The sequence below is a fragment of the Triturus cristatus genome, chromosome 4_2 (genome assembly GCF_964204655.1).
Source record: "Triturus cristatus chromosome 4_2, aTriCri1.1, whole genome shotgun sequence".
Taxonomy (NCBI): Eukaryota; Metazoa; Chordata; class Amphibia; order Caudata; family Salamandridae; genus Triturus; species Triturus cristatus.
Window position 1 is genome coordinate 498,072,984 of NC_140586.1, and position 23,479 is coordinate 498,096,462.

Sequence of the window (23,479 nt, forward strand, 5' to 3'; positions counted from 1 at the left end):
GCCTAATCATTTTAGAATTGATAATCTGATTTAAAAATATGTAGAATTACTTTCTCTTCATTTTCCTATGACACTCAGATTGTCAGATATTAAAATCTTGGGATCTAATTGTATAGGGTGTCCTATGATATTTGTAACGAGAGCTCATGAATAAACACAAATAAATATAGGGTTCTTATGATAATATCTGATTGATTGTGTAACATGCTTTTTCATTTATATTTTCCAGGTGTCCTGGATTTGCAATGTTGCCTCTGAGAATCCATTAAATATGACTGCAACTTGTAGCTGCCAATTAGTGTAACTGGGTTCCTATGCACAGCCAGAACAATTTAGTTGACAAAGGCCATTTGACCCTATCTCCACTGATTTTTTACTTGTAACAGACTCTAGCATTGAACTAGACCAGTCAGGATCCCGAAGGCTATTCTTTAATGATTTATTAGATTAAAATCATGCAGATACATGTATTTGATGACCAAGGACACCCTGGAAAATTTCTCCCTGCTCTACATTCATCTGTTCCGAAAGCCAAGTACAAATTCGGTTAACATGGAATTTTGCTAAAATTGAAGAAAGGGCCAAATAGGGAACTACTACAGGGATTTAGATAAAGAAATTTAACTATGAATCTAATGTCAACATAACTGTCTTCACTCACTACCTCACTATTCTTTAATCTTGAATTTAACAGCATGTTTAACCTGTGTTCTCCTGTGCGAAAGCCACCTGCAGTGAATGTACCATCTAGGCACTACCAGTGGATAGCTTCAAGCCTCTAGAAATCCTTCCAGTCATCTCAACATAACAGTGGCAATGACTGACATGCATGATAGTTTTGTTGCGATGTAGGTGGAGGGTAGGCCCATGGGAACACAAGGGACCAAGAGTAGGGTGAAGATGGAAGCAGAAAATGTACATTTATTAGGAATAGAAGGGTAGTCACCATATTAACCACAGATGAGCATGTGGTGATAATCGAAACAAACCACCTACTGTAAAGAATCGTAAAAACAAGTTCTTGCCGGAAGCCATTCTTTCTTTTCACTAGTTGAGAGATTTTGGTTAACTGACAAAATATCAAAACCACAAACATCGTGGGACATAAATTTTGAGTCAAAAATATTGAACACAACAATATTGTTATCCTATACTTATAATGCAAATAACAATATTGTTATACAATAATATCGAAAAAAATATACGTTTTTAATCTAAACATAGTTAAACATAGTAAACATTATGAGCCTCATTTGGATGTTGGTCGTAAAGCCTCCGACCGGTAGTCGGAAGCTTTCTGACCGACATCCATGGTTTAAACTCCAACCCTCTTATTACAAAGAAGGTGGTCGGAGTTTAAACTGGCCGGTCAATCCGTATGGCTTCCGACGGGCTGTAGGAGCCCGTCGGCCAGTCAGCAACCATTCATCATCCCTTACAGACGGCGTTTCCGCCATCGGGATTATAGTGTCGATTCCGACAGGCTTTACATGTCGGGCTTATCGACATGGAAATCCTGTCAGAAAGTGACTTTGGGGGCCCCAAGCAGGGCCATATTCTCTCCGCGGCCTACAGTCGTGGGCGGCGGGACACCTACGGTGCCCCACTGTAAATCCTTGCACCGTGAGGTGCCTGCCACACGGTGTAGGGATTTACAGTTACTCACATTTTTCTACGGGAGCTTGTGCTGCGGCCGGTTTCCGACCACCGCACAAGCTCCCAAAGGAAAATGGGAGTTTGCGACAGCACCATGTGCAGTCGCATCATAATTGCTGTTCGAAGAGCCAACCTGAGGTCGGTTGGTTCCAAAACTACAGAGATGTCCGACCGACATCATTATCGGGCCCTAAATATTTATCATTAAACATTATTATAATGTATATTAAATATGTAAATTATATATAAATTTTAAGCTTATTTTTTTTAAAACTCATGTGTATCTTTATTTAAACATGCATATTTATAACTATTAAAATAACAAATGACAATTAAAATGTATGTTACAGTTTACAATTTTTTTTGTAATCTTAAAAAATAACAAATATAATAAATTACAAATAAACTGGAAACAATTATGCATAAAAAATAAACTAACTAAAAATTACATTTTTCTAAAAGTATATTACATATTACAAATATTGATTAATAAAAACAATATAATGTTAAACACTCAAAAACATCATCATAATGCAAATGTAAAACAATATAAACAAAACTATAAAATCGTACAATTAATTTATATACTTGTTCCCACTCCAATTTCTGCAACAGTAGGGAAATAGTTGGACTCAGGAGGGGTAACATTTACTATTCCCACTCCCGCCTGTGCAAAAGTAGGGAAAGCATTGGACTCAGGAGGGGTACAAATTAGTGTTCCTGATCCAATAACTGCAACAGTAGGGAAAGTGCTGGATTGTGGTGGTGTAAAATTGACGATTCCCTCTCTAGATAGTGCAACAGTGGGGAAAGCATTGGACTCAGGACGGGTGAAATGTACTTTTCCCATAACAGTGTGTGCAACAGTAGGGAAAGAGTTGAATTGCGGAGGGGTAAAATTTGCTATTCCCTCTCGAGTCTGTGCAACAGTAGGGAATGTGTTGGACTCAGTAGGGGAACAAGTTAGAATCCCCACTCCAATAACTGCAACAGTAGGAAAAGTGCTGGATTGTGGTGGGGTAAAATTGACGATTCCCACTCTAGATAGTGCAACAGTGGGGAAAGCATTGGACTCAGGAGGAGTGAAATGTACTATTCCCTTAACAGTGTGTGCAACAGTAGGGAAAGAGTTGAATTGCGGAGGGGTAAAATTTGCTATTCCCTCTCGAGTCTGTGAAACAGTAGGGAATGTGTTGGACTCTGTAGGGGAACACGTTAGAATCTCCACTCCAATAACTGCAACAGTAGGGAAAGTGTTGGATTATGGAGGGATAAAATGTACTTTTCTCACTCCAATCATTGCAACAGAGGGAAAGCGTTTCATTGCAGGGGGTAAAATTTACTATACCCACTCCAGTCAGTGCGACAGTAGGGAAAACATTGGACTCTGGAGGGGTAACAATTTACTATTCCCACTCCAGTCTGAGCAATAGTAGGGAAAGTGTTGGGATGCAGAGGGGTAAAATGTAACCCTGGGCATAGTGCTACGCTTCTCTCATGGAGCATGCGTAGTTTGCACAACTAGGCACTACATAAAATGCACGTAGCACAGTACATAAACTGTGCTACAAACACATAGCGTAGCAACAATATCAACAATACCCACAAATGCTTTGATAAAGCAATTTTACATGCTAAAAAGCATGTAACCAATTCACAAAAGTGAACTGTGAATGAAAACATTAGGCAATGAGAGAGGTGATGATTTTGGGGTCCCCCCTAACCTAGGGGAAGGACCAAGCAGATGCCTTGAACACAAAGAGCACATCATGCTGGTGAACGATTTGTGGTGGTCCCTTCCTCCTAGGACCACCCCAAGCACTGTTATGGGCAAAAATACAATCCCAACCAAAGGCCCTGCAAAGGACTATGGGATGAGATTAGCAGTGGGCAGTGAATATTATAGTGTCCAATATCAAAATAATTCTACACAGAGCTGCAGTTCAACTAGTCGTTACTAGATGTCCCTCACGAGTCAAATGCAAAAGCATTGAAACCCTTTCATGAAGCTTTTGCATTTGACTCGTGAGGGACATCTAGTAACGACGAGTGGAACTGCAGCTTGATGTAACAATAATTTCAATGCTTTTGCATTTGACTCGTGAGGGACATTTAGTAATGACTAGTTGAACTACAGCTTCTTGTAGAATTATTTTGATATTGGATACTATAATATTCACTGCCCACTCCTAATCTTGTCCCATAATGCTTTGCAGGGCCTTTGGTTGGGTTTGTATTTTTTCCAATAACTGTGCTTGGGGTGGTCCTCAGAGAATGGGACCCCCGCCGAATCGTTCAAGAAGATGTGCTTTTTTTTTCCGAGGCATCTGCTTGGCTCTCTCCCTAGGTTAGGGAGGATCACAAAATCCTCACCTCTCTCACTGCTTGCTAATTTATCATTTTCACTTTTGTGAAATGACTATATGCATTTTAGCATATAAAGACAGAAATACTTATTTTATCATAACTTGCACCGTGCAAGATGCTGTTTGCAATTATTGCTCAGAGCAGAGAAGCACACAGTGCTATCAGCTGCGCACTACGCAGTTTGAGGAGTAGCTGAACGTAGATCACAGTGTACTCCGCGTAGCTACGTGTAGTGCTACTACGCAAACTACGCCCAGGGTTAGTAAAATATACTATTACAACTCCAGTCGGGGCTACAGCAGGGAAAGCCTTGAACTCCGGAGGGGTACAAATTACTATTCCCACTTCAGTCACTACACCAGTAGAGAAGGTGTTGGATTGCAGAAGATTAAAATTTACTGTTCCCACTCCAGTTGGTGCAATAGTATAGGGAAAACGTTGGACTCATGAGGGGTAACAATGTACTATTCCCACTCCAGTCCCTGCAACAGTAGGGAAAGTGTTGGACTCAGAAGGGGTAACATTTACTATTCCCATTCCAGTCAGTGCAACAGTAGGGAAAGGGTGGGACTCAGGAGGGGTAACACTTTACCATTCCCACTCCAGTGTTGGATTTTTAAAGGGTAAAATGTACTATTCCCACTCCAGTCTGAGCAACAATAGAAAAAACGTTGGATAGCAGATAGGAAAAATGTACTATTCCCACCCGGTCTGTACAACAGTAGAGATAGAGTAGTTCACTTCAAACAAATACAATATTTTAACAACTACATTTAACAAAAACAAATAGATATATTCAAATCTAAAATATATATTTGAATTAAAAAATTAAAAATGTATTACAATGTCTAATAAATATTTTAAATTAAAACAAATAATAAAATAATTAAATAGCACAATATATTTTCACAATTATATCTACAAATGTAATTTTATTTACAATTAAAATTCACAACACAATACACATTACATAATAAATAACAAATTATTTAAATGATACTTAACTATTTTTAGGTTAGTATTACTTAAATAAATTCCTACCCTATACCTTCACAAAGTAAATAAAACACCAAATTTATATCTTGCAATTGTAATAACACATTTTACATAATTAATTATCAATGAAACAATTATTATTAATTAAATAATATCAAAATATTTAGATTTAATTCACTTCTTGCCTTTATCTCTCCAAACATAATGCACACCTAATATATATTTTTAATAATTAGCATAACTAATTTCCTTCACACTCTTTACCCCTACAAAACGGCAATCCTCACAAAAAATATTAACAAAAGATTAACTTTCTTATACAATCAACATAATTAAATCAATTATCAATTAAATAATTAATGATTAAAACAGAATTATCGAATAATTATAAGTAAATTACTTTCCACTCTATACCCCTCCAATTCCCACAACCTGTGCCTAAAACGTAACGCAATTTAAACATTAATTACACAATTAACATTATTAATTACCAATAAAAGATTATTATGAATTAATTATTATTTATAATTACATTACTTCCCACCCAAAACCCCTACAAACCCCACACCTGCAACTGAAACTTAATGCAATTAAAAAAAATTATCACATAATTAGTTAGCAAAAACAAGTAATATAAATTAATAATTAATTATAATTAAATTACTTTCATCACTAAAAATACAAATAAACTAATAACTTTAATTTAAAAATAACTAAAAATCTATTAACTATATTAAAAACATTAACAATAATTATACAAACAATTTATAGCATATACAATTAAAATATATACTAAAATGCACAAAAATAATGAGAAAATTATATCAACAACAATATTTTTGTCAACGATATTAACAACATAGATATTTTCAACAGATATTTTTAACACTAATATTAAATATAGATATTTTTATCATCACTATTTCGTACCATAAAATTGATATTCTTGTCAAGGATATTTTTGCACACAATATTTCTGCATTACGATATTACAAACTTAATATTTCTGTTACTCAATCTTTTTTTTCGATATTTTGTCTGAATACCAGAGACTTTCAGGTGTGTGTACAGTATGGTGATTAATAAAATTTTTATAAAAATAAAGATGTTCTTGATCTGTTTCTGAAAGTAATTTTTCATCCTAATTTATTACCGCAATCACCACACCACTGTATCCAGGTGTGCACCTATACCCATAAATCCCTTACCATTTAGTCATCCACACACGCTTATGCATACATTCAGTCCCATGCTTGTGCGTATATACATGGGTGAGTAATTCTCCCAGAAGATAACTTTTATTTGAATTTTGTTTTCCAAACCTTGCTTTTTTTAATAATACACACATATGGTCCACTTTAGAGCTTTGAGGAGAGGGTATTCTGTTCTGTCACACATGTGACGGCCCACCCTGTCCACCAAACCCTAGTAGATAAGCCCTTGTCTAACAGGAGAAGGGTCATTAGTAAGCCAAGAATGTGTGTTGGGTCTCTGCAGTAGAGCTGAGAGGCAAACCAGTTCTAAATGGATTTTCTCTTAGGAAGCATTAAGCACACTTTCTGAAAGTTACTTTTCCACTAATGCTAACAAACTATCTATTTTCAGCATTTTTTTTAACCTGTGTGAAACATTGCTTTTAATCATTGTTGTAGCATTTACCCTGATTATAACATGAAATGATAATGTCATTCATTCCCATGCCTGTTCCTGGTAAAAGCAGTTATACCTCAAGAGCTTGAGGGCAGTTGTTCACTGTGATTACATACTATTCCAAATGCTTAGTGTGCCATATTTGTATATGTTCCACTCCAAGTATTATGGTCTTACAAGGCATATTTTAGATGCGACTTAGCTGATACATGAAAAATAGGTTTCCATGGTCACTGGAATTCTTTTAAACTGCAGCGTAGTGAAAGCTCAATGGTGCTCTCTGAAGCAATATATTTTTGTCATATATGTGTTTGTGTAAATATACACAGCAGCCCATATCTGACATTTAACTTCCACACCATTGGTTCATTTTGCATGCCATCTGCTACAGCCTTACAGGAAAGTTAAATAAGCCAGTTATGTGAAATCAATGCAAAGTTTTTCTTTTTAGCTGTGGCATAGCACATAGAATCCTAAAGCCAGCAAAATCAGACAGGCAGTTGTGATGTAATGTGCAGTGTGTGACCATGTCATACAATGCCGATTGACATAATGGGATTCTATACATGGCTGTTGATCCCTGAGTCCTTGTTGGAGTAGATGTCACTCGGCAGTACTGAGACGTGTATGCTTATTCACTTCAAGATTTTGGTGATGAATAAAATTCAACAAACCAAGAAAGAAGACATCTCCGCACTGCGTATAGAAGAAAATGGGGGCTAGAGGGTAGTGTGTATGGAAGGGCATATGCCGGGACAAAAGTCAAGGTAGCCGCTTCTCTCTGTGACATAAAGGTGAGAACCATGTTGTGAGCAAATTTTATGCTCACAACGCATGTCGCATTCTGATTTTTTAGGGGTTTTATTAGACTATCGGGCGCACTGACTCTAATGGTAATTGATGTCAGCGCAAGGCTGGTATACTGCACTGCCCATTGTCACGAGCGAAGGCAAACTGTACTGTTGTCAAGCAAGCATGAACAGTGCCTGCTTGAAGCCGTGCTGTGTGCGTGTGTGATATACTGTGGCCAGGCAAGCCGGAGCAGCACCTCCCAGAGCGAGCTTGAAGACACGCTGTGAGTGTGTTCTGCAAAAATAGAAATAGAAGTAGCACTACTTCAATGGAGAACTCTGCGTGGAAAGAGAAATAAGATTGCAGAGTATTTTTATTGAGCAAGATAACAACCAAAGGTTAAAAAAGAAATCAAAGCTATCTTTAAGTGTAAATTCCCCTTCAGCAATTTACACGCTTATATAAAGAAAAACATCGTTACTGTGCAACTCACAGGGATTTGCATGTTTATGAAAATAATTTACTTGTATTTGTTTCTAAATGTCAATTACTCAACTCACTTTTAGGGTTCTTGTTTTTAAAGGAAAGTTAATTTTAAGTGTTTTTTTGTTTTTTGAATGTGTATGATCCTTTACCTGAGCATGAACCCACAGAAGATGAAGATTTGGATAAGTTCAACACAGCTGTAGCTCAATTGGACAAGTACTTTTCAAAAATTAAGAATATTGTGCTACACAGATATACATTTTTTACAAGAACGCAACACCCCAATGAAAGCATTGACACTTATGTCAAAGCATTAAAAATGTTAGCAGTCCAATGTGAGTTTGACAACTTTATAGCAGAATTAATCAGAGACCAGTTGGTGGGAAGGTGTTATTCAAAAAAATACAGGGATGCAAACATCCATTATTGGATAAGGCTATAGACTTAGCTAGGAGCATTAAAGGATCTTGCAAGGATGCAAAGTTGTTAGAGGAGTCTTCAACCAAGGCTTCAATATCTGGAGCTGTAGTCAGTAAACCAGTTTCCAAATGTTCCTCAGGAAGTACAAGACCCAAAATAATAAAATAAGCCCAATGTTATGTCTCAATAATATAAGAAGATTAGCTGTTTCAGGTGTGGTTCACCAACTCATGTATCGTCATTCAGGAATTGTTCTGCCCAAGGGCAACAGCGCAAGAAAGGCAGGAAGATGGGTCATTTCTTTAGGGTGTATAGAGGAGGAAAGAGCAGCCGTGTTCTTTGTGCAATCAATGAACAGTATGAGGATAGCGATGATGATAGATATTAAGAATGTACAGGATTGGTGTTGGGAGTGCAGAATGAAGATATTGAAGAAGGGAAACACATTTCTGATCCTGACATTGATGTCATAATTGAAGGACACGAAATCAAACTCCTGGTCGACACTGGTGTCTGCATCACCATTATAACTGAAGAGAAATTTGAAAAGTCATGGTCAGACAAAATTTAGGTTTTACCAGATATCGTTACGGGGGCATTTGAAGGAAGCAGAGTAGACTTGATTGGTTTCTTTTGGACTGTCATTGGAGTGCTTGGTTAGTCAATTAAAGGTAAAGTGTATGTTGCTAGGAAAGGATCAATGTTTTAGGATGGGTCCATCAGGCTGAATTTGGAATCATAGTAAGAACAGGAGTGGACAAACCTATTACTATTGAAAGGAATAAACCGAGTCAGTATTCAGCACCAAAGAATTTTGGGAAGAAAAGTTCAGCAAAGTGTTTCAAGAAAAGTTGGGAAAGATATCAGACTTTACATATAGTATTAAAGTCAAGCAGGGTGTGCCACTAGTGAAACACAAGTTATGAAACATCCCTCTTAGTGTGAGAGAAGATCTCTCTGAAATGTTAAGACATGTGCACACAAGGCATTATTGAGAAAACAGAAGCAACATTATGATCGTCCCCCATTGTGTAAGCAGTCAGGTGAACATCGAATGTGTGTGGACCGGAGGAGTGTTAATGAAGCCATATCAGTGGACATCTATCTGTTACCAAGGATTGAAGACTTGATCACAAAAGTAGGCCAGGTTGGTTGGTTCAGCAAACTGGATTTAAGGGCAGCATACCATCAAGTAGAGCTTGACAAAGCTTCTCATCATCTGACTGCCTTCGTAACCCCAGAAGGGGTATTTCAATTTTGTAGGATGCAGTTCGGTATAGCCTCTGCTGCGACAGTATTACAAAGATTAATGCCAGATATGTTCAGTGGTATGGCACATGTTGTGATCTTTCAGGATATGTAACAAAAGACAATGTCTCAACAGGTATCAATTGAAAGCAAGTTTAAATATGTACACAGTATTTATAGAATAACAAGGAGACAAGAAAGGAGGGAGACATCAACGGTTATGCAAAAAAATTGCTGGGAACGGTTTTATGTTTAGGATTTGGAAAGAAGCACTGTGTTACATTTAATGACATCTAACCTGTACCACTTGTGCAAGTTTGTGCTTGTGAAGACAGTGAACAGCGCAAAGTGACAAGTGTGAACCAGCAGGGAACGGCACAAAATACAGTGATGTATTATATACAAAACATTAGTGATGGTCCACTCTTATTTAACAATAACTAAGAGACAATTTACAGGTTTGTAAGTACCAAAACATAGATGCGCCTGTTGAATTGCGCTAGGGTGTCAATGACTTTTCGACCTGATAATAATGCAGGTCATCATCAGGGCCAGGTTACATTTATTCGAAAAGCTATGAAGAAAGGGGTAAAATATAATAGAGAATAAGTAGAAGGGCTAACGTAGCCGCAGAAAGTCAGTGGTACAAATTAGGCTGGAAATACCTGCATAGGGCCCACCAGGAGGGCACAAGGATGGGGATCTGTGAGATGGAAGGTGCTGGGATCAGCGTCACAGCCTATTTCAAGCCAGAGGGAAAGATAGGATTCCTCAGAGCGGTTCCGTTAGGAATGGCTGGAGCCTCAGAGTAGAGGAGATCAGGCTCAGTCAACCAGGGTTGCTGTGAGTGGAGCAACCATCGTCCTGGAAGAGGGGCAAACAGAGGAAGGTATAACAAAAGGAGTGGCTAATGGGCCTATTTAAGGGTAAAAACACTAAATGGCGGATCCTTACGGTACAAAGTATTGTTGATCCGAGGGATGGTAACAAAGTTCATGGTAGTGAAAGTGAGGCTGGCGTCCAGGGTAACAGGCGTCCAGCAACTACAGTTGGGGGAGTAAAAAACTAGCAATAAGTGGAGTGAACACGTAGAGCGTTCGAGTGTCATGAACACATTATGCAAGGGCCGGCTGCCAATTACAAAAAGCCCAAAAAGTTCAAAGAAATTAACGCATCAAACGTTCGAATGCATGGAGCTATTGCTGCGGGACCAGGCTGACAATTAAACAAGCGCCGGAGATAAAAAGGGGCGGGCGCTTATGACGTCCAGCTATATTTAAGTTAAGTAGCCACAAGAAGCTGCGGGGGCCAAGCTGACAAATTAAACATGCTCAAAAGATTAAATAAAGCGAGCATGCAAGGCGTTTGCATTCATTGACACATGGCAGCGGGAGAGGGTTGCCAGTGACTGAAGGTGATTGAGTAAAGCGGGCTGGAGGGATAGAAAAGAGCGAGCGCAGAAGGACTTTGCGTCCATAACTTTCAAGATGATATTTTAATATTTTCAAACACTGAATGGATATATTATCGTGTTTTGTGTGAAGGCTTGGGAGTGTTAGAGAAAAGGGGGTTACCCTGCGGAAAGAGTAGTGCATATTTAAGACAAGGAAGCTTGAATATCTTGGACATGTTTTCTCAGAACATGGGGCAAAACCCAGACCTAGTCTGGTTAAGAGTATAGCAGATGCCACAGCTCCAAAAAAAGAAAGCCGTTGCTACCTTTTATAGAACTCTGCGAGTTCTATCCAAAGTCTATGAAAAACTTTGCGAATGTCATGGAGTGCTTTGAAGTATTGTGAAAAGGGGTGTGGAGTTTGTATGGTCTGAGCAATGCCAGAGCACTTTTATAAGAGTCAAACTGGTGATAGTTACAGCAAATATGCTGCAATCATTTGTAGAAAGCAGAAAAACAAATGTCACAGTGGATGCATGCGATTATGGATTGGGAGCAGCTTTGACCGAGCTGAATGGAAATCATGAAAACACAATAGGTTTTGCGTGTAGGACTTTATATCAGGTAGAATGCAAAAACTCAGTTATAGAAAAGTAACTTCTAGCCTGTGTGTGGAGAATTTCAGAGCTTATCTTTGGGGAAGGCCATTTGTATTAAAGACTGACCATCGTCCCTTTCTAGACATTTTGTCCTAAAGGAAGTTGAAATGCTTGACTGCTAGGATTGGCAGATTATGTGTTAGACTGTTAGAATTCACATTTTCACCGGCACGAAAAGGCAGTGAAAAACTGCCATAGTACTCCCTTGGTCGTAAAGAGGCGGCCGGGAGAGTACTGAGGGATTTCTGGACGACGGATGGGCTCTCTGAGCCTGTCGGCCGCCGTCCGGAAATCTGAGTCGGATTCCTTTCCGACCGAACCCATCAGAATGGCTTGGTCGGAAAGGAATCCGGCCGACACATTCCGATTCGGTCGGAAGGGCTCCGACCATCGTTCGGAGCCCTTCCGCCTGGAACCAAAATAGGCCCCTCAGTTGGAAAAGGTATTTTTAAGTTCAAGAAATCAGCACAAATATGTGTGGTAAGGAGGAACTCAGCTAAATTAACTGATGGCAAATGGTGGAGCACATCTCGCATAGCTTTGGATCCAAGTGTGCACAGTGGCTATGAGAATGGTTGTAGAAGGATACATGTTAAATCAACAACAGAGGGAATGGACAACTGTGTGAGAAAACGTTCTTGCTATAGGAATGCACCAAAAACTGGCAAGACTTTGTTATTAAGTGATGTATGGTCTCACAGTAACATCGGGATACTGTTCTGTATAGACATATATATATATAGGTGCACATAGTTTATGTTTCTTTTACACCCCCCTCATCTCTTTTTCAGTTGTATTTTACAGGGGTGTGTATGGTGCTATGTTATAAGGCGTTATATATTAGTGCCTTCCAGTAGGGCACAGTCAAAAGGATGTATTTAGATAGAGAAGTATAAGTTGTTTATCTTTAGTAAAAACTGTATTTTTTGGAAAATAGGGGGCGAAATGTGGTGATGTAATGTCATAGTTTGCCCATTGAAATCATAGGATTTTAAGCACGGCTGTTGATCCATGAGCCCGTGTGGGAGTAGACGTGATTTGGGCTTCTTAAATAAGCACTTTGGCAGTACTAAGACGTGTATGCACATTCACTTAAGCAGTGTCTCTGGATGTTTGGATGTGGGAAGTGCCCCATCACACCCATAAAACCTGAGAGAGTTTAGATGGAGAATAAGTAATTCAGAGGCCCTTCAAAGGCTTTTCTTCTGGTAGCACTTTTTTGTTTTAAACGAAACACTGTAAAATATCCCCCCTGCCTTTACTGAGGTGAAGTTATTGAGCAGCACCCCCACTTAAATAATCATTCCAGCACCACTTCAGGCAGGAAAACGTGGAGGGTGCATGATAAAAGTGATGGGTTTTTTCACACTTATCATGCACTGATGATATGAGCATATTACATTTCTAAGGCATTGTTCCTTATTTTGAAAATTCTTACCATTCTAGAGCCTGCATTAGCATTTGCAGTATGAAGCTCGAGAAATCAAAAGGGACACCAATCTTACTCAAACAGTATCTTGTGGATGTCAGTCTGTTTATATTATGCTTCAGAAATGTAACTTTACTTGATTTGTATAAAATATATTTTTAGTGCTGGTATCTCAATATTGTGTGTAATGTATCCTTTTCAGATTAAAATCTTGTTTATTATAATACCATAATCTTTGGTGCTTAATACACTGGATGGGGATAACATGATGTCCACTGTTTTTGTTTTCTAGATTTTTGAAAAACTGAAAGACTACATGCTGATTCCTGTGACTGCAACAGAACTGGATAAAGTGGACGGTTTACTTACCTGCTGCTCTGTTCTGATTAATAAGACGTCTGGCCTATGAGTTTGCAGAATTGCCCTCTTTAACTGGCAATAAATACATGCAAGGCTGCAAAATCTGCGGCTACCATCTGCAATGAATAGTTGACAATCTACCACTGTGCTTCAAGTCTTTCTATATACAATATAGGTCCAGACTCTAATTTTGTGTTAGAAAATAATAATATTACAAGCATACGTACTTTTACTCAGGAGATGTGGCTCCATAAACCCTCCAGAATTTGATGCAGAATACCCAGTCTAAGGGGCACATCTACTAACAATTTTATTGTGGAGGATGTCCACTGCTTTGGCTCAGCCATAGCACAAAATGTTATTTGTGATTTACAAAGCCACACAAATCAGATTTGAGTTGCTTTGTGTGAGATTGTTGCCAAAAGGCATTAGGAAGGTGTTCTATGGGTGGAGCAGTGGCGTTCCCGTGCATCCACCAATTGGTTTTATTTTGCCACATTCACAGATTTACTAAAGCTAGTAAGCCTGAGAATGTGCCAAAAAGCTACGCCTCCCTGAAGCAGTTGTGACAAGGAGAAATATCTTTATATCTCCTTTTTATTTCCTTTTTCTATGCTTGCTGAATTCTGCCTTTATAGATTGTTTTGTGCGGAAAGGTACTCTTTTCTGCACAAAAACAATCCTGCCTGCCATGCAGGCGCCATTGCATCATGGTGCAAAGGTTCCTGCATTGAGGCTAGGAAGCCCACAATGCTCTAGCGCTAAGAGACAGCAGAAATGCGCCTGATTCTAGTTGATTAGGCACATTTCTGTCATCTCAATTTCATGCAATGCAGCGCAGCAGCTTTTGCTTGCTGCCGTGCGTTGCGTGAGAAATGAATAAACCTGCTCCTAAGTGTCGAAGAATTAGAATCACACATACTTACGCTTTGTGTGTAAGAACTATGATGTATTAAGCCATCCTTTAACACATAAAATGTGTGATGAATTAAACATTATTCTTCAATGAAAAGTTTGTACATTCAGATGTATTTTCTCCTCTGAATAAAATGAACGACATAGTTGCCCTCGGGTGAAACTTAGGCAGTAAACTTTTAAATTACTTTTAAATTAGTTCACCCATATAATGTTGTTTTGACACCAGATCGCCTCAGAATATTTAAATAGGTGTCATTTCATCTGACATAATTGTAAGATCTCAATCAGGTACCACTTTGGTTTCGAATAAATAAAAAGTACTTTGAGTGCAGAACATGCCCAATCCATCATGGGTCACAACCAGCTTTGCCCCAGAAAGCCAAAGTTTTCACAGCACTCTTGGGGGTGATCAGGGAGCATATGATAGACAATACGTGCCTGTGCAAAAACTGCTCTGCGTACCTCAATTTTCTCCTCAGACAGTGGCTAAAGATTTTTTTAACATATTGTCAGGAAGACATAAATGTATAAAATGAGTGCCAATTTGGGAAAAATGTTTATATACACATCTGTAGTAACAGGGCCGGACTGTGGAACCAAAAGCAGCTAGCACACAATTGTTCAAACCAGACCCAATCCATCTGTCTCCTTGTACACTCTGTTTCCTTCAATCCATTTTTTCACTCTCTCCTCTCTTTCCAGTTGCTATCTTTTTACCTTCCCCCTCCCCGTCTCTCTTGAAACGTCCCTGTGTCTGTTGCAATTTATTTGGGGAAAGTAAGAGAGGCACCAGCAGTAGCCCTCTTCTCTAAAAATGCAGGTGTAATAAAAGGCTTGTCCGGCCCTGTGTGGTAATTAAAACAGGGGGCAGGCGTCCAAACCCTTAAGTGTATAAATCACAAAAGCACTGCTGCATCGGTGTAAGCGGAGGCACGCAAACCAGTTTTTGCACAGACTCTGAGGGCCTAAAGGTAAATTTAGACTAAAAGTCTAACTTAGACCAAAAGTCTAAGTTTACTACTTTTGGGACTCAAAAAGGCATGCTTGTAAACTTACTACTAGTAAAGTTACTACTAGTAACTTACCTTTGTGAATACCGAAAAGTAGTAAAGTTAGACTTTTGGTCTTAGTTAGAATTTTGGTCTAACTTTACCTTTGTGAATCAGGCCCTATGTTTAGGCCTAATGTTTAACTTTAGACCTGAAGTCTAAGTTTAGTCCTGAAGTCTAAGGGCCCGATCCACAAATGTAAACTTGGACCTGAAGTCTAATTTTAGACCTGGAGTCTAAGTTTAGACCTAAAGTCTAACTTTACACCTGAAGTCTTCCTTTACACCTGAAGTCTTACTTTACACCTGAAGTCAAAATTTAGACCTGAAGTCTAAGGGCCCAATTCACAAAGGTAAATATAGACCAAATATCTAACTTAGACCAAAAATCTAACTTTACTACTTTTCGGTATTCACAAAGGTAAGTTGTTACTATTAACTTTACTACTAAGACAGTTGGTCTAGGTGAGCCTTTTGGTCTAACTTTACCTGTGTGAATAGGGTCCACAGTATTTAAGATACAGTCCTGGGTCTAAGGAGATTCTGTGCTGAACATATCTATTGTATTCACCCTAGTGTCAGTTTTATAACCAGTATTAGCATTATCACTTTCATGCAGGTGTACAGTATTGCTCCATAATACTTACGGCTTTGGTGAGGCATTGCCGTTCACAAGTCCCAGACTTCTGATAAGATAACCACTTTTAAATTATTTTATATCCCAATGGTTGCATGTTGGGTGAAGTTTCAGTGATTCTTTCGTTTTTTATAGTGTGTTGGGGTGAATTTCTGGTTTGTGCATAAGGATACGAATCAGCGTGATTCCGGTAAACTCAGTGAGACTTTGCATGTTGGTCTTTGAGTGTACGAGGCATTCATGACCTAGCAACCAGCCGGTTTTGCACAGAAGTTTCAACGTGTGGCAAAAACTACATTACAAACTATTTTAATGCTCACCCTGTACATAGAAAAGGCCACCCCATTTATAATAAAAGGTCAAAATTGAAACCTCAGAGAACATGCCCCTGACTACAATCAGTTATAATTATTTCAGAAAAATAATAAAATAATTTGAAATCAATCCTAATCTATTACCTGATCCTAAACCTGATTCTAACACCAAACACAACAATAACATATACCGAACAATAATCCTTACCTCATCCTAACGTAACCTCAACTCTGAGCGTGATCATCACCCTATGCCGAACGATAATGCTAATCTAGCCATGGCCCAAGCCCTCATATTTTCATTTTTGTAATTGCTTTATTGTTTGTTATATCGTACTTGTAATGATGCTTTGACCATCATGTTTGTAATAGATGTTTTTTGGGGGTTCAGATTAGATTAACTCAGTCATTGTGTAGAATACTTATAAGAGAACAGAGAAGCATACAGAAGATTCTTAAAAAAGAAATAGGCTAATATTGCCCTCGATAAATATTTTTTTTCATTAAGTCAGACTTCAATCATTACAGTGTTATTATTGAGGATATTATTAAGATAACAAAATTGAGGAATTTGTTTAAAATGGATTATGTCTTCTATTAAGAAATGATTTTGTTTCATACAAAGCTGGAGTGATGCGTCTCTTCCTATGTAGCTCTGGATAAGACTAAGGGGTCTATTAGGATGTCGTGTAGATTGCCGCCGGCTGTGGCGATCGGTGGTGATCCGCACAACATCACAGCACAATTTACCCCCTTCATTGGCATGCACAAGGTGGCAGGCACCGCGCGGTGCCTGTCACATTGTGCATGCCAATGGGCAACATGCATATTTTACATTGCGGCGGGTGCTGCTTACAGCACCGCCTGCCGCAATGTAAAAGGTGCGGGATGCGATAGCCAGGGTGGCGGTCACATCCTAATTGGCCTAGCGGGACTCCCGCACCTCTGGAGGTCGGTCCCGTTTACCGTTACGGTGGCGTGCGGACTCCTCGTAAAGGGGCCCTTAGTTTTGAAAAGTGTTCTTTTATTTTTTATATTACATGAATGCCAAGTGGACTAGCGACTGGCAACAACAGGAAGCATACTAATCAGACTGTCGCCTTATAATCAAAGACAGTCTTCCAATAAACCACTGCCTACAAGAGAAAATAAAACAAGTCTATTTGCAATGCTGAATACAATGAATGCAGTGTTGGTGAAGCATAGTGAAAAATTAGGTGCATCCTATAAGGCATTTCAGCCTATAGCTCTTTGAAATTCCAACAGGAGAAGAAAGCCTGAAAATACATTTAAACTCTACAGGAAGCAGATGTTGTTAATGTGAAAAACATACCATGGCACATGCATAACAAACCCATCAATACTTTTTCTGAAGCTGACATCCAAATATTTTCCAGATAGTTAAGGGGAGAGGTTGGAGCACTTGGCAGATTCTCAACTTATGGTCAGTGCAGCATTTTTGTGTTATGGAGCAGCAAATGTGATCCATAAGAATAAATTAGCATTTTCTCACAGCTGTGAGCATGCACTTCTGTTATCTTCTTCCCACGTGCAGGTCCAAAATGATAAAATATTGAAGAAGTGCATACATTAAACTTTGTACAATGTCATAATTTGTCTGACAAAATCCACCTTTTCTCCAACTGACTGCATTTCTATCCAAAAACCTCTCAGTGGGCCAGATGCACTTTTTTAATGACCGAAAAATATGGTCGCAATTTGCGTCCAGTATTTTTGCACCCATTATAGAATGTTAGGAAACAATTTTTATACTAATAAGTTGGTTCTCAAAATTGCGAATAGTAGCGGGTCACAATCTGCACTTCCTTATGAATATTAATGAGGTAACTCACAAATTGTGGGTCACTACGAACGGAGGTCATAACAGGATGGTGGCCTGCTGGCGTCAGCAAACTACCATGTCTGTTATCAGCTTTAAATAAAGCAAGATTTTTTTATTTTTTTAAGAGTATCCCATTTTCATACAAGGATACAAAGCTGCATTTAAAAGTGTGTTTTTCTAAAGTTTGTTTAAGAGTTTGCAGTGGTCCCCTAACTGTCTACTCTTCAAAAAGTTTTTTTTTTTTACATTCACAAACAAAGTGAGAGTGGTTCCAAAGGGACACCATTCCTTTGCTGAATGTATTACCATCTTCTTTGAGGTGTCAGTAAAATTTCAGGGCATTATTTCTGAAGGCCATACGCTGCCGATGCGTCACTTTTTGTGATGCTGCGGCAGCGTAAAAAATTAGCCGCAATGCGCCATATTGACAAAGTAACTCATCTAGGCAGAGGCGTCACTTTGTAAACCCCTGCGCCACATTATTCCTTCGTCCGATATAATGTATGCAGGACGGGTGTTCCCCCGTAAAAAAAAGCTTGTAGAATCTATGAGATTTCACTGCGCCACTTCTACGAGTTCCGGATGCATCTGGTCAATCCTTGTGGCATGGACAGCCGTAGTGTAAATATGGCACATACATGGTGTCATATAGAGGGCTCAGTGAAAAGTGTTGCACCACTGTTTTACCCCAGCGATGCAACACTTTTCATAAATGAGGCCCTCAATGTTTTACGATTTGGTTTCAATTGCAAACAATTTGCACATATGATAGTGATTCAGTATCTGGAAGGGATGCCTACAGCACTCCCCTTATAGACACTGAATCGGTATCAATCACAAATCCCATTCTAGGACTCAGAAAATCATTTATGTCTGATAAAAGGGGATTAGTACACATAAAAATGTGTTTTAATGGTCGCAAATGATGGGTTAGAGTATTTTCAACTATTAAAATGCTTAGCACATCTGGCCCAATATTCTCTTCCTATTTATCAACGGCCTCACATAATCCCTCTGGAATGAGAGGATTCATGTCTATATTCCAACAACAAAACTTATATTTGCACAATAAGTTAATTTACAAATTCTCTCTCAATGGGAACTTTGAAATCATTGGGCCTACTCATAGGAAAATCGGGTAAGCAATCTTATCTAAGAACTCTTAATTCATGTCTTCACACTTCTCTGCCAATAAGTAGGATCAGGATATAAAAAACTGAAAGAAATTAATTATTTAGTCTACCAATACCGTAGTAAACATTGTTATCAAAATAATTAAGTAATGTTCTGTCTCGCCTCTCTTGCTCTTGTACAAGAACCCACACCAAAAGCCCAAATCAAATAGGCATTCTAAATTTTACACCCGTAAAAACACTCTGGTGTGTTTAGATACAGAATTCCTGTTCACAAACCTTACCTGCAGCACATCTGGAATGCAGCAGCCACAGCTTTCAAGACATACTACTGGAGCAGTTTTGCCACTTTTAAAGTAATGCTATTTGCCTAATGCAGAATTCTCTTGTGTGCAACTCCATATATGTAAAAGGCAGCACATATTGTTTTATTTTCTTCTCCATGGGGAAAATGTTTTCCCACGGAGTAAACCCCTCCCCCCTACATGTGCACAAAGTCTGAGGCTGGTCCTGTCCCTTGCCGACCCTGGAAGATGATTTGCTGTCACCATTTACTGAAGTAAATGTTTGTCCATTTATAGGTTTGTAAACTGGTGGATGGCAGTTTGTGAAATCCCACCAAAGGACACATTTGTGGATATTCACAAACTGAGAAGGTTATCCACAAAGTGCCATGCCAACTACCTAACCTAACGCTTGCATACAATATACATGCGCGTAATTGTAAAGAAGATGTTCCCTATTCCTAAAATAAATATCTAGACCTGCATTTCAGAGTTTCAAGTGTGTAAACTTACATCTCTGCTATAAACATTGAATGCTAGTGTTCAGTGGCAATGGTCTCTGCATTTCTCTTTTCAAATGGATTTTTTTAAAATTTCTCAGTGATGTACTATAAACTAATTCTTCCATTCCTCAAGAAAATCTCCCCAACCTGCCTTCACAAGAGAGATGGAACAAGGATCTCTTTTGACAAAAACGAATGAATTGTTCTTCATTTGTTCCATTGCTTTGACTCCCAATAAATCAAAGTCATTTCATTGTCCCTAAAGTGTCAAACCACACATCTAAAGTGAATAGATAAAAAGGGCTTGCATATTATTTGCCTTTAATTCTTAAAGCAAGAATACTTCGGGGACCTGTGTTGCACTGCAGCACCGTAAGAAGAAAGGAGGAAATGTTCAGATTTTTGACTATTCTTTCCTTCTGATAATTAAGCTACATGCTTGTCGTGAATCCAAAATCTTAGAAGACACCTTCTGAAATGCGTACTGTGTGATAAATTGTCCACCACAAATTTATGACTCGTAAATAGGTGTTTGTCAAGAAAAATGGTGTAATGTATATTAAAATGCATGTAATTAGTACTATTCACTTAATGGATGGTCAACCCCATGTACCATGACCTTTTATTCTATTCTCTTATACTTATACTGACCATGTAATATTTGTTGTCGTTCACTTTTGTGCCAATGCATCCTCTGTCAACGCCTTTTACACTGGAATATGTTTACTGTGAATGGACACTGGCCTTATATTTGTGCCACAAAATTGTGAAATAAAGCTTCAGTTGTAAGGAGAACCAAGACTAGGTTTGTGAAATTTGTTCTTGTTGCACAGTATGAAAGAAAGAACACGAGTTTAGGAATGTGTGTAAACGGAAGTATCAGACATGTGCGAACCAGAGGAATTCTATGTGCATCTATCCAAAGAGATGTTAACATACAGTACCTTATTCTAACATGCTGAACGACGGTGTGATAGAAATAGTTTGTCGATACTGGATTAATCAGCAACCCGGGATGAGGCACATGGGAACCGCAAATGTGAGATTGAACTTTGGGGCTCGTTTCTAGGATCAGGATAGTATTGGGAGGCAATACCACCAGGGGAACTATCGATACAAAGAGAATCAGGTTTTCCCCAGTGCAATATTACCTTTCTATTGGTGTGCACTCTGAATATTGACCCCTGAAAATTGCTGGAAAACAGTATTGAGGACAGAAATTTCTGCAAAAAATATTGTCAGGTAAGCAAGTCAAGTTTTCTATGCCTAACTCCACATATATGTATGTTTTCAAGTTCTGTTTAGATGTGTAGTTAGGGCTAGTAAATCTATTCATCCCTATATACACTAACCTTTTGATATTTTGTCCCTCAATATTCTGTCCTAGAGATTCTTGTACCACAATATTCGGGAGTTTGATATTTGTGGAGATGGGGAATAACAAGAACACTCAGAAACATCCTCTGCTAAATCCACACAAAAAAAATAATACAAAACATAATCATGAAACTTGACAGGTAACCTAGAAACCCGCTGAATGCGTACATGACCATCCTCGAGTGATCCTCAGGAATGAGAAGATGAAACAGTGTCAGAGCAGTCAGGGGAAAAACAGATGTGGTTAAACCAGAATTAACATTCGATGCATTGTGAACATTTATGTCAAAACCAGGACCATAAGTGAAATCAGAATCTTCTTCATCAGACCTGTTAGCATAAACTTTGTTGAAAATACCAACTTGAGATTCTGTGAGATTGACAACATTGTTCGTGTTCCACCAACCTCTGTTTTCTAGGAGAACAGAGGGTTTGGTGACTTTGACAACCCAAACAGGTAATGGAAATCTAGACTGGCCTTTGCACACTTTGTAAGGTTTTTTATAAGGACCCAGTCATTAGTTTTGAGAACAGGACCTAGGGATCTAGAAACCCCGTCATAGGATTTTTTTCTGCAGAGATTGCTTTAAGGTAACTCTCCTTTTGTTCAATCGGGGGTCTGCTAAAGTGTTTCTCTTGTGATACAAAGCAGAACCCACAGCTAAATCACTGAACCACTGAGGCATGAGTTTGGACCTAGCTTCTCTACCCGTGAGAGCCTTGAAGGGTGTAACCCCAGTGGTAGAATGATGTGTTGTTAAATAGGCCCATACTTTTTTTGCAAAAAATCACCTACATCAACATTGGCTGCTATGGCAGTTTGAACTCCTTGAGAAACCGATTGGCTCTCTCGGCAAGTCCATTGGAAGAGGAACTGCACAATGCAACTTGACAATGTTTTACTTCGGAACTCTCCAGAAAGCTGGTAGCCTGATGGGAAAGGAAAGGTTGGCCATTGTCAGTAATAACACAACTAGGAGTACCCTCAATCTTGAAGAGACTTTGAAGGAAAGAAATAACAGTGGAGGAGTTGGCTGCTTGTACAAATGAATAATAGATCCACTTGGAGTCAATTGCAACTAAACAAAAATGTTATCCGAAGGTAACAAAATGAAAGATCCTAAAAAATATAAGGCACGTTTATCCCAGGGAAAATCAGGGAATGGAACTGGAAACAAAGGCTTTCCAGTATTTGTCTGAAACAATACAGCTAGGGCAACTGTCTACAAAAAGAGTCACTTGTCTGTCTAAACCTGGCCACCAGTCTTTTAATTTTTTGCAAGTGGCAGAAATGCCTAAATAGCCTTCATGAGCAATGTTAATGATCCTCACTCTGAGAGAAGCAGGAGGTGCAAAAAGCCAATTCCTCACACATACTCAGTTTTCAAAGGATAATTCCTCACTGATTTGTGCAAAACATCTTAGATCACTGCTCAAACTCTTATTGGCAGGCCATTTTCTCTTGATAAATAACTCTACTTTCTTAAGAGTTTCATCCAGTGCCATGGCGGATACTCATTCGTCTTGTGAGATGCTGCCACTGCACATGGAGATGGCATCTACTAGACCAACCACACAATCCTTATGAAAATCGTCTTCGCCTTCACTAACATCGGGGAGGGGAATCCGTGAAAGACAATCTGCTCGGATGTTTTTCCCTCCTTGAATGTATTCGACACTGAGATTATACTCTTGTAATTTGGAAAGTAATCTGACAAGTCTTGCGGAAGATTTGCCTAATCCATTAGCAGACAGTAAGGATACTAATGGCTTGTGATCGCTGAAAACTTCACATCGAGTTCCCCAAATGTAAGTTTTACATTTTTGAACTGCCCAGACAATGGCAAGAGCTTCTCGTTCTATCGTGCTGTAGTTGCATTCAGTGGGTGTGAGAGTACGTGAAGCAAAGGCAATAGTGTTTTCTTTACCCTCCACCCACTGCCCAAAGACTGCCCCAAGGCCTCTC

At 38.9% G+C, this 23,479-nt stretch overlaps 1 protein-coding gene across 1 annotated transcript in view; it reads left to right on the top strand.

The window, feature by feature from the left end:
• DDAH1 (dimethylarginine dimethylaminohydrolase 1) overlaps nucleotides 1-20,931 on the top strand; it is a 505,590-nt gene extending 484,659 nt beyond the window's left edge. The window contains exon 6 of the mRNA XM_085602072.1: nucleotides 13,389-20,931. Within this exon, the coding sequence (XP_085458198.1) occupies nucleotides 13,389-13,505 (117 nt within the window). The 3' untranslated portion in view covers nucleotides 13,506-20,931. The remainder of the gene's footprint in view (nucleotides 1-13,388) is intronic.
• The last annotated feature ends 2,548 nt before the right edge of the window (nucleotides 20,932-23,479 follow it).